This window comes from Macrotis lagotis, chromosome 8 (genome assembly GCF_037893015.1).
Source record: "Macrotis lagotis isolate mMagLag1 chromosome 8, bilby.v1.9.chrom.fasta, whole genome shotgun sequence".
NCBI lineage: Eukaryota > Metazoa > Chordata > Mammalia > Peramelemorphia > Peramelidae > Macrotis > Macrotis lagotis.
In genome coordinates, this window is record NC_133665.1 from 38,230,139 (window position 1) to 38,242,663 (window position 12,525).

General features: G+C 34.5%; 1 protein-coding gene and 1 long non-coding RNA gene across 6 annotated transcripts in view; one reads left to right on the forward strand and one right to left on the reverse strand.

The window, feature by feature from the left end:
- Positions 1-12,525, forward strand: part of LOC141495407 (guanine nucleotide-binding protein G(q) subunit alpha) — a 302,819-nt gene that overhangs the window by 136,198 nt on the left and 154,096 nt on the right. Inside the window, exon 2 of the mRNA XM_074196701.1 lies at positions 2,317-2,501. Within this exon, the coding sequence (XP_074052802.1) occupies positions 2,317-2,501 (185 nt within the window). The remainder of the gene's footprint in view (positions 1-2,316; positions 2,502-12,525) is intronic.
- The window catches only part of LOC141495408 (uncharacterized), a 156,255-nt gene continuing 146,955 nt past the window's right edge, over positions 3,226-12,525 (reverse strand). For all 5 annotated transcript variants that reach the window (XR_012470767.1, XR_012470764.1, XR_012470765.1 and 2 more), the window contains 2 exons: positions 12,290-12,369; positions 3,226-3,573 (listed from right to left, as the gene is read on the reverse strand). This is a non-coding gene — a long non-coding RNA (uncharacterized LOC141495408). The remainder of the gene's footprint in view (positions 3,574-12,289; positions 12,370-12,525) is intronic.

The following is a 12,525-nucleotide window of genomic DNA, read 5'->3' on the forward strand; positions in this document are numbered from 1 at the left end:
TTTTTACATCACCTTCATTCCTTTCCCTTCTCCCTCATTTATTTCCCAGAAAATTTCTTATAGCAAAGAATTTTTTAAATGGGAGGAAAAACTAAGATTTTTTTTTTAGTTTTTGCAAGGCAGCGGAGTTAAGTGGTTTGCCCAAGATTGCACAGCTAGGCAATTAATAAGTGTCTGAGATAAGATTTGAACTCAGGTCTTCCTGACTACAGGACTGGTACTCTATCCACTGTGCCACCTAGCTGCCCCAAAATAAGGCATTTTAAAAATAATTTACAAAATAAGACATTTTATAAAACAATTTACAAAATATTGAAAAAGATAAAAAATAATTAAATTAAATACAGTGTTCCACATCCATGGTCTCACACCTTTTCAAAGAAGTTCCTTCTTATATCCTCAAGGATATAAGTTTATATGTAGGATATATATATATATATATATATATATATATATATATATATATATATATGGATATAGTTTATATGTAGAGGAACTTCTATAGTTAGGTCTATGTAGAGGAACTCTTAAGAATACAATCTGGCTTACTATATCAGAAAAACAATCCATATAAGTTTTTATGCTTAAGAATTAAGAATGAGTTTTCATTTATGAGCATTGCTTCTGGGATGCTCTTGATGACCTAGGTTCAAATACAATTCCTGATGTGTAATGGTAAAAACTGTGTGAAAATCTCCACATGCCTCGGTTTTCTCCTCAGTAATTTGAGGGGTTAGAAGCAGATGATTTTAGAGATAGCATCCACCTCTGCATTTATGATCCATTGGTCCATCTGCCTTTTGTTCATACCATCTCTTATTCCTGAAATAAGTTCTTATTCTCTGTTCAAGGTACTTTGATCCTTTAAGAGCTGACTCAGGAAGCATTCCCTTATTGTTTCCTCCCCATCTCTGATTTGGTAGAACTCGAAGATTTCTGCTGGAATAATATTTTAATACTAGGGATTCATCAGTGGGACTGAAAGGGGGAGTTTAGCAGAGATTCCAGATCCAAATTCTACCTAAAATGAACAGATTATTTCAAGTAATTTTCATAGTTTTCATGGGAAGGAAGACTTGTTAAAATTTTGTCTCATGGGAAAAAAAGTCATTTTTACTTTGTTTTTTTTTAAATGCCATTGATGGTGTTAACAGTGGTTCTCAAACTTTTCTTCTGACTGCATATCTGACTGCATAGGATTTTTAAACTCAGCAGATAGAGCTACTGTTGTGACCTTCCCAACACCAAGCAAAGAAGAACCAGCAGCAAATCACAGCTGCGGATGGGGTTGTTGGGTCTTGGATAAGGAGTGATCTGGAGGTCTCTGAGTATAGGAAGCAGGGTCGGCACACCTAATGAAACTTGAGCTAGGGTTATGTCCTTTAACAAATATTGCTTTAATTGATTGCTAGAGAATATTAAAAATCTGCCATCATTTATGATATTGTGGTGTCATTCATCAGTCAGTCAGAGAATGTAAGTGCTTACTCTATGCTACACATTGTGCAAAAGGTTGGGGAGACACGAGACAGAGAGAGAAAGAGGGAAGGAGAGAAAGACATAAGTAAATACAAAACATCTGCCTAGCAAATATAAAATGATTTAATGGTAGAGACATTAGCAGCAGAGGGATGGGAAATTATGCACGGAATCATGTGAGCTGAGTTTTAAAAGAAGGAATGGATAACAGAAGTAGTGGGGAAAAGGCAGAACATTCTGGAATTAGGGGACAGTTGTTTTTCTATAACTGGTTTTTTTGTTATAATGGAAGGGTCAGTGTCAGAGGAGGTATATCTGAAAATTACTGTTGTTAAAAATATAGAAAATGACTAAAACTTAATGTAAAAATAAATTTATATTTTGGGGGAGAACACCTTCTCTGAGAGGTAATCTCTCATGAAATTAGGTTTCAAAGATCCCCTTAGTTTTATTTCTATCTCTATTAGAGGTTACCTACTCTGTCCTCATTTTGATTTGACCGTAAGTCTTTGTTGCCTGCAGGGTTTTGTTGTTATTATTTTGTTGTTTCAGAGAGAGGTTCCAAAGTAAGATTTCATTGTTGTGGGGAAACTTTTCCCTCCAATGCAAATAGTCTGCTACTCTAATTTGCACTCAGTTGACCAGGGGCATTGAAAGGTTAGGTGAAGTTGGATTTGAGCCTGGGTTTTCTTAACAGCAAGACCTCTATGCCCAGGGCATGTAATGCGCCCTCACATTCATACCACAGTGTTTGACCCAGTTTGACTTCTCTGCATCAGAGGAACTGTGCCTGAGCACTTCTAGTTTGATAAGCTATTGTTACTGCCTGTCTTTCAGGTACAGGAGAGAGTGGTAAAAGCACATTTATCAAGCAGATGAGAATCATCCATGGATCAGGCTACTCAGATGAAGACAAAAGAGGATTCACAAAACTGGTGTATCAGAATATATTTACAGCAATGCAGGCTATGATCAGAGCCATGGACACACTTAAAATCCCATACAAGTATGAACACAATAAGGTAAGCTTTACTGTTTTTTCTTCCTGTGATGAAAAACACTATTGCACTACCAAAGGTCCTTTGAAATATAGAGATTTTTTTTGGTTGTCCCCAGAAAAATGTTCAGTGAACAGTGGGTTACTTGCAGGGGATGTACTTTAATAGCATGGTTATTTATTAATTTTCCAATGTCATCAGGGAAAGCCTGATATGAATTTATTATTTTAAATGTGAGGGGCTTGTTTTTAAAGGTGTATTTTTGTGGCATATTAAATGGTCATGAATTTAGTTGACTTCTAGCTTATATAAAACTGAACCCTAAAGTAAGATTAATTTGAAATTGTGTCACAAAATGGCTAAAGCCAGGAAACTTCAAAGAAAATCTGACTGTGTTGTCTTAGCTCAGACCCTGTACACTTCATTGACAAAGAAAGGAAAGCATCTTAGGGTCATTGTATCCGGTTTAATTTTAAACTTCCTGATATACTCTTCATAGGGTTGCAGCCTTAATTTTCTTTCAAAACAGTCCAATCTCACATCTGTTTCTTCCCAGATACACACGTCATCCTTCAATTGCAGCACCCCCAGCTACATAAACTTGTAAAAGACAGTGACACCTTCTGAACTAACTGGAGGAATGGTTTGACAAGAAATACACATTTTCTGAGGGTTTTAATTTTTAAATAATAACAAATAAGCATTGCAAGTATCTAGTAACATATCTATTAAGGAACAGAATATTTTGTTTAGAAGGAAGTGGGGAAGGCACTATGATTAAATCACTGATAGCAATTTTAGGACACAAACTTAAAGATGGGATAATAGGTTAGTTTATTGGAGGATGATACATGTGAATCCATATAAAATGATAGTCACAGAAGACATAAAAGGTATCATAATCAGATTTTCCTAAGATACTTTGCCTTCTTTCTTGCCACTTTACTCCCTACTTTGTATTATACTTATCTATTTACTTGTCTTATCATACTTCCAGGAGAAAGTAAACTCCTTGACATCGAGAATTTCTTTTCTTTTCGTTTCTTTTCTTTTTATTTCTTTTCTTGGGGAGAGGGAATCTTCTTATTTCTACTTCCTAGAGGCAATATAAAACAGGAAATTCTAGGTTCAAATTCTTGCTTTTAAATGTACTGGCTAGATGATCCTGGGAAAAGTACTTAACCAATAGAGTTAAGAATTCTAGGAAACTCTCTAAGACTGTAACTTCAATAACAATTTGATGAACTAATTTCTTTTTTTAAGATTTTATCTATTTTGAGTTTTACAATTTTTCCTCTAATGCTACTTCCCTCCCCCCACCCCCCACAGAAGGCAATTTGTCAGTCTTTACATTGTTTTCATGGTATACATTTATCCAAATTGAATGTGATGAGAGAGAAATCATATCCCCAAGAAAGAAACACAAAGTACAAGAAGATAGCAAGATCGGACAACAAGATATCAGTTTTTTTCTAAATTAAAGGTAATAGTCCTTGGTCTTTGTTCCAACTCCACAGTTCTTTCTCTGGATACAGATGGTATTCTCCATTGCAGAGAGCCCCAAATTGTCCCTGATTGTTGCACTGATGGAATGAGCAAGTCCATCAAGGTTGGTGATCGCCCCCATGTTGCTGTTAGGGTGTACAGTGTTTTTTTTGGTTCTGCTCATCTCACTCAGCATTAGTTCATGCAAATCCCTCTAGTCTTCCCTGAATTCCCATCCCTCCTGGTTTCTAATAGAACAATAGTTTTCCATGACATACATATACCACAGATGAACTAATTTCTTGGCTGGAATTTTCCTCACTGAATATTCTCTACATCAAAGATACCAAAAATTCAGACATCCCCAAAATATCTTTAGCACCTGAAATCTAGATGGCACAGTAGACAGAGCTCCTGTCCTAGAGTAAGGAGGAGCTAAGTTCAAATATGGCCCCAGATACTTAATGACTCTGGATAAATTTCTTTCAAAATAGTCCACTCTCACTTCTGTTTCTATCCAGATAAACGTGTCATACTTCAATTGAAGCAACCCCTGCTACATAAACTTGACACCTTCTAAATTAACTGGAGTAATGGTTAGACAAGAAATACACATTTTTTTGAGCTTTAACCCCTTTTTGGCTCAGTTCCTCATCTATAAAATGAACTAGAGAAGATAAAAGCAAATCACTCTAGTATTTTTGACAAGAAAATTCCAAATTGTGATACTGATTTTCACTTTTAAAGAAGACCACAACATCAGAGGGATGATGTCATGACAAGCACCAGCCTTAATTTCTCCTCCAGAGTCATCTGGGTCTAATGACCAAATATGAATCAGGACAACTGGAGATGGCCCTGGATGTACTGATTGTCAGGCATGACTGAAACTACTCAACAACAACAAACACCTAGGAAAGTGCCTTGAACAATATGTAGATGCTCAATACAAGCTCATACTTTTGAATTTAACTTTGAAGTTTGTTGCCATTGCAATTCTTGTCTTGATCCTCCTCATTTAAGGTTTGGGAAAAGGTGAATAGTTTGTGTGTACATGTGTCTAGATTTGAAAATGAAATCAAAGCAGTGTCTTTACCTAGATGAGCAAAATAGATAACATCAGCCCAGAAGGTGGAGATGTTAGAGGCTTACTTTTGAGGTATATATCTTTTCTCTAAAAAAAAGAAAATAGGATGGCTCCTTCGTGAAAGTTCACATACTATAAGTATAGAGTAATCCTAAAGTGACTTCAGAGACCATCGTGGAATTGATTACTTGATAGTTTTATGCTTAGTGTGAACTGTCCATGGACAACAAGCCACAGAGAATGAATCACTTCTGACTAATAGGGTATTTTCTATTACTTGAGAGGTGTTTAAACATCATTGATCAAAGCTTTAAATTCTTAAAAGAACTAAGAAATGCATGTAGTTTAAAGTTAAGGAGTAAACTTATTTATGATTAAACTTCTATTCAGTTTGATGACCTCTGTGGTTCTCTGATTCCATGAACTCTATTCAGTTAGGGAAAATGAAACATATGTGAAGGTGTAGTCCCCTAGTATCTTGTAGGATTTCTGATTCAATCCTGAAAGTAGAATTAAAGGCAAAATAATGCAATTCAATCTACCTTAAACCTAAATTATTAAGGCATTTTGAACAACATAAAACAGAATTTTATCCCATTTCTAGTTCTATTAACTAATTATTTTCTCATATACTGTCCATGTAAGCTTAATGCAGTGTAACTTATAGCTCATCCCAAAATAGCCTTGCTGATTTAAAAAAAAACAAACTCTTGGTGAAGAAAGTAAAAGCTCAAGATTTCTCCATTATTTTAAAAGTCATATTTTGTGAAGCTTAATCATCATTTATTTTTTGACTGGGAATGCCAAAGAGTTTTGTCTAGGATGCTGAGTATTTGGGCCATTATAGCTGACTAGAGTGGGCTAGCACATTGCCTGGGAACTATACATTTAAAACTTAAGAATGGATTTTTCTAGTTGTCATATCTAGATTCTCCATGTAGTTTATGCCTAGTCATATACTGCCATGATAGATGGGTTTTTTGGGTTCAGGAACAGTTAAGACAATCCTGAAAGGTTTCTTCTTTGATTATTAATAAGAAATCTCATTTATTCAGAATGATCAGAAAACAGTTGCTGTGATTAAGTTACATTCTGACTAATTGAGAGGTGATTCAGGTGAACTTTTATAAATAAAGAGAGTTGTTAGGAAGGTATGAATCCTTGATGTCAACTACTTTACCTATCATTTGTCTTGTTTTCATCAACCTAGAATGCATTACAGAAAATTCTAGGGATTCAAGACATTTGATTTCAGAGATAAGGATCAGGGCTATTTGTCATATTTATTGGTATGGACCTGTAATTTCACTGATGTGGGGAAATCTCTGGCTAATTCAGAAAGGCAACTGTTTTGCATCTTGGAGAGTTTCCTGGGGCCCTGAGAGGTTTCTATTACCTGATTGTTATATAAAAATTCATCTGGCTGTAGCATTTGCCAAGAAAGACATAATCCTCTATTGTTAAAATTTTTAAACATCTAGATGGTGGACCATGTTCCAAACTATTTTGTGACTTGACCAAGTCCATAAGGATCCTTCATTCCTTAAGTTAAGTCCTGCTTGTGGAAATACCCCAGTCACTCAGGTTATGAGTGACTGTTCCATTATACTCTACAATATTCATATATATTTTGTTTTCTTATGTAATCTACATATACTCTGCATATTACAGTCTCCCACTGCCTTAATAGATGGTTATTGCCAGAAAATTAGCTATTTGGTGGCCAAGCTTCTGGTAATGAACCTACCTGAATTTAGTAAAGTTATTAAGTTTAGCTGAAGTTCCTTGAATGACAACCTGTGATTCATTTATTCTTAGGCTCATATTCAACTGAAATCTTTCTATCTTGATAGTCCTACCAGTGCATGACTTTTGGGAGCATAAACTCAAGGAACCCAGGTAAATCTTCATGCCATGATGAGGGAACTTTGCAGAGTGGTAACTCAGTAAAAGACTTGGTTTTTCAAAACTGAGACTAAGAGTAATAAAATCTTGATGAAGTTTGCAAAATAGTTGAATTCTATGTCCAGAGGTCTCATTTTTTTTATTTTTCTCAACAAATTTTGTTAATTTAGGAAATTTTTATTGAGTTTACTGTGTCTCTGTGCTAGTCACTTTGGGAAATATGAAGAAGTTTGGCATAACTTTAAGTAGTTTGAAATCTAGCTTGAGAAACTATCTATATATACATACCAAAAAATTAATACTATCTGACCTGAATAAAAATTCAATTAACAAACTTTTACTTAAACACCAGGCTATGTCCAATACATTATTAAAGGAGCTGAGGACATAGGAAAAAATGAAACCTATATTCTGGTAAGTATGATGCTAGGAAAATTGAGAAGGGAGAGAAAATTGTGGAGAAATTGGAGAAGGCTTCATAAAGAAGGGACCACCCAAAGTGAGCTTTGAGGGGAAAGTAAGATTCTGAGAGAATGGGATGGGGAAGGGAAGTCATTGTATTGCAGACACAGTGGACAGATTGTGCAAATTCAGGGAGTTGGACAATCAAGTTTAAAGAAAAATTAATGTTATACTTTGACTGGAAAATAGAGTTTGAAATAAATTTGAAAAGGTTAGTGGCAGCTAGATGGCAGACTGCCTATCCTGAATGAATGAGGAATATATGTCTCATCCTAAAGGCAATGGACATATGCTGGAGATTTTTGCTCTTGGAGAGTGACAAGGTAAAATCTAAGTCTTAGGTTAGTGGAAGAAGGACTGGAAAATGGAGAAATTTGAGGAAGAAGAGACCAATTAAAATCCCCTTAGAGTAGTCTAAATGACTCTAAAGCAATGACAATCTGGAATAGGATTGAATTTATATGAATTAAAAAACAGAAGCAGATCCTGGAGATGGTTTGGATAAGAAATCCACAAGTCTTGGCAAATGCTTGGATATAGGGATGAGGGAAAGGGGGAAAGGATTATGAGACTGGGGAATGATAATATTCTAATCCAAAAGGGAAGTTTGAAGAAGAGATTGATTTTGATGGAAAAGATAATGAGCCCATCTTTAGACATGTTGAATTTGAAAAGACTTTGGGACATCCAAGGATATGTGTCTAAGAGGTAGATTATCCAGGAGAGAAATTAAAGATATCTAGATATCTATATGTGTATGTGTTTATATACACACATACATATGTATTTATACATGTTTGTATGCTTGTATATACCCACAAATACATATATGTATCTATATATTAACTGCATAGGTATAATACAATTACTTCTTAATGTTTTGATAGTTTTGTACATCTTTTTATTTAATTACATTGACAACTACATTTGAGTTGGAGTACTGACCAATTTTACAACTTTAAGAAAAACAACTCAGTGCTAGTTAAGCTTTTTAGCTTTGTCTTGCACATAGTATATACTTAATAAATTTTACTTTTTAACTTATTGAATTCAATTTTTTATTGCTATTACCACCACTGTACACACTCTGAGTCAAAGGCAAATGACTTTTTATAAAAAAAATGTCATAACTTGTATATTGAAATAGCCTTTTAAAAAGACATCAAGGCATCTGCATTTATGTTTGTTACAAAGTAGTTTTGACTTGTGAATGCGTTGCCCCAAAATATTGGCATTGTTTTTGTTTCTTTTTGAGTATAAAATTGGCCACAGGGAGCCAGAGGAAACAAAAGTTAATGGTAGTCATAGAATGTAATGTAGTTTCTTTCTTTATGCACTATGCTACATTCTGGTAATTGTTAATTCCTGGACTGATTAATTAATTTCAAATATTGTCAAAAGTAAAGACCTGTTCTTTCCCAGTTTTATATCAGCTTTTGCATCCAATATTACCTGTAACCATACAAAATTATGTTTATATGGAATATGTGAAATCTAAAGAACATAAACTTTCAGAAGGAATGGAACAAATCCATGCCCCCTCTCCTCTACTTCCTTAGAACTTTGTTGCTTTATTTGTCTTGAATTTGGACCTTATTTCTTTTTTTTTTTTTTTTGCAAGGCAATGGGGTAAATTGGCTTGCCTGGCCAAGGCCACACAGCTAAGCAGTTATTAAGTGTCTGAGGCCGGATTTGAACTCAGGTACTCCTGACATCAGGACCAGTGCTCTGTCCACTGTGCTGCCTAGCTGCCCTGGACCTTATTTCTAATTCTTATTTCACATTTTCCCTTACTAATCACAGGATCAAGTACTGTCTATTAAAGTATTATGCAGTTAGCCAAATGCAATTAACAGACATTGATTAAGTGCCTTTAAATCAACTAGGTGCTGTATTGGATATAGTGGATAGAGAGCTAGGTCTGGAGTCAGGAAGACCTGAGTTCAAATATTTTATTGACTCCTATACTCACTAATTGTGTGACCTGGGCAAATCACGTAATTTCTATCTGACTCAATTTGCCCAGCTTAAAAATGAGGACATCTCATTTATGGAGATAAAATAAAATGAAAATAAACCTCCCCATTTTTGCAAGGCAGTGGGGTTAAGTGACTTAACCAAGCCACACAACTAGATAATTATTAAGTGTCTGAGGTCAAATGTGAACTCAGGTCCTCCTGACTCTAGGGCCAGTCCTCTATCCACTATGCCACCTAGCCACCCCCCCCATGGTATTTTGAGCAACAAGTAGTACATTTATAAAGCACTACCCCAGTGACTGGTATTTAGTAGCCACTTAATAAATGCTTATCCCTCCCATATGTACATGACACTAGGCTTTGTTTGATTCAGGTTATTTTTTTTTCAAAAAGAACCATCCATAGTTATGACATTTTATGTTAGCCTGTCCTGTTCTCATAAATTCTTCTGACTTATTCTTGCCTTACTGACTTTGCCTTTGGAACAGCTATTATAAAAAGAGAGATATAAAATACCTGGAAGCTATCAACACTGACTGTAACTTCATCATTTATAGCAATAACTTTGGAAAGATGATATCATGGATTTGAACCTTTCAGCATTTCTAGAATGTTTTTTGGAATCATTCATATGGCCCAATCTTTTACTGTTACCAGAATTTTTCCCCTGAACAATCCTTAAGGACAGAAACCATATCATAAAATCCTTTGTATCCTGTACAGCACATAGATTCAATGCCAGGCATTAAAAAGTCTTGGTCCTCTTTGTCAGTCCAGGAAAGAGAAAATATAATAATATTATTTTTTTTAAAATAATAATGTTGATGGCTTCTTCTTCAGGGAACTCAATCCACAGATATCCCAAAAATCTCTTGTATGTCAACTTCATTTTCTAAAGCTAGGCCTTTCTTTTATAATGTACTAGTTTTTACACTTAGTCACCAAAGGCCTTACAAAACCCAACTTATTAAGCACCAAGAATGAGATTTGAAGCAGTTCATCCTAGAAAAGAAAAACTTATGTCTAATACTAGTTTCCCCTTGAAGCACCTTGAAGCTTTTAATAGTCACTTTTGGAAGAGATATCAGCCAACACTTCTCAATTTTCTTGCCTTATCTAGGTGCTTTGTGGTAAAAGAGGATGATATAGAAACAAGTATGCAAGCTTCTATTATTTCTGACAAACTAGGGGGTTCCTGAAACTGTTATTTTATGCACAAGAAAAAAATTAAACAGAACTGTCCCCTAGTACATTTCAGAGAACTCAGCTATTAATTCATCATGCTTTTGAACTCTGTAGAAGAAATTACCATAATAATGTTACATCAATCAGTACATTTTCTCATTTTAAAGAATTACTAAAAGGCTTACTTCATTTTTTATACATCTATCCTCCATAATAGATATGATGAAAGCAACTCTACTAAGCAAGCTCAATAAATACTTTTTGATTGAGTTTAATATTCTTATTGATGGTAAGGTCTTGGGGTAGTTTGGTAGTTTGTTTTTTTAAAGTAGTTGCACATATCTTTTTTTTCAAACTGAATCCTAGATTTGCTTTAGGAGTAATGACAAGGACTTAATCCTTGGTTCCTTTCCAGAAAAAGTGAAATATAATATGTCAATATATCAGGTATTTTTTTATAGTATATAGGAATGCCATCCACCAACTGAATCCATTAGTAAATCAATCTTAGTTATCTGCCTATCAGTGACTCTTTCTTCCTCCTTCTCTTGTCCTTTTTCCCTCCCTTTCTCTGTCTATCTCAGCCTGTCTCTCTCCCTTCCTCCTGTCTTATTATTTATGTAGCTTTCATAAGGATGAATATGCAGTCAATTTTCAAAAGTAAGATGACATTACGATGCTAAAGAGGAAGCTACTACTCTTTTAAAATAAGCATGTTAAGCCCTTTGCAAACCTTGATACACTGTGTAAATGCTATGTTATTATCATCATCATTATTATTATCATTGCTACCATATGAATATTAATTAAATCTTTGTTGGAATATTGTTTTCATTTTGAGCTTTACTTCTCAATAGGGTCAAAGAGTTTAGAGGAAATTGAAGAAAAAACCAAAAGTGGTCACTAAATCTAATAAATGTCAGATTTTAAGAAAGTATAGTAAATAGAATTTCCCATCAAAAGAATAATGACATATGTAGGCTTCAATATTCACTGAAAAAATAACAAGAAATTGGGGGCCAAAACTTGAGCATAAAATATTTCAGTTAGTTTCAAGCTGAACTTAGGATAGAACTCATAGAAAACTTTATTAAAAGTGCCAGGATTAATGCATAGATAGTTTGGGAAATCTACCTTTCTTCAGGTCTTTAAAAATAGGCTATCTTGTTATATCACATAAAATACTTAAATACTGTTCTCAGGGGTAGAAAGTATGGGTTACCTTAACTTCAAGTCCACCCAATTTTCTTCTTTTGTGATTCAAGAACTTTGAACAACAGATTATTGATAATTTAATTAAATGATTAGAATTCAAAGGTTTTCATTTTGACTTGCTTTTGTATATTTTAGAAGAACTATGTAATCTTTTAGGACAAAATAAAAATTATCTAAACATTTAGTGATGGTGCTTATTATCTCTATTTGACACATGAGGAAATTGGGATAAAGTGATTTGTTCAGTATCATATATCTAGTAAGTTTCTGAGGTCACATTCAGGCTAAGATCAGACTGATTTCAGGTTCAGCACTCTATCCATTGTACCACCTAACCTCCTAGTCTGTGAACTTTTATCTTGATATGAATTTATTCATTCCATTCTCTCTCCAATGTGGAGTAGTATTTGCCATCTGATCAATATTGCTTCTGTTCTTCAGGCATTTAGCACTACTTTCCCCCAAATCCATAACAAGATGCAAATCTTTTTTACCTTTGACTCTCATTTCTTACACACTGGTTATCCTCATCTTCTCTGTTGCTGTTTTTTCACTAGTTTTATCTGCTTGAAGACTACCAAAATAAAACAGAAAAAGAGTGTTATCTCTTGCTTTTAAGGGGAAAAATGAAGACCTAAAGGTAACATGCTACAATGGAAAGAACATCTAGCTTTGGAGTTAGTTCTGGTCTTGGAAACTGGTTTCAAATTCCCTTTGAAATTGAATTTTA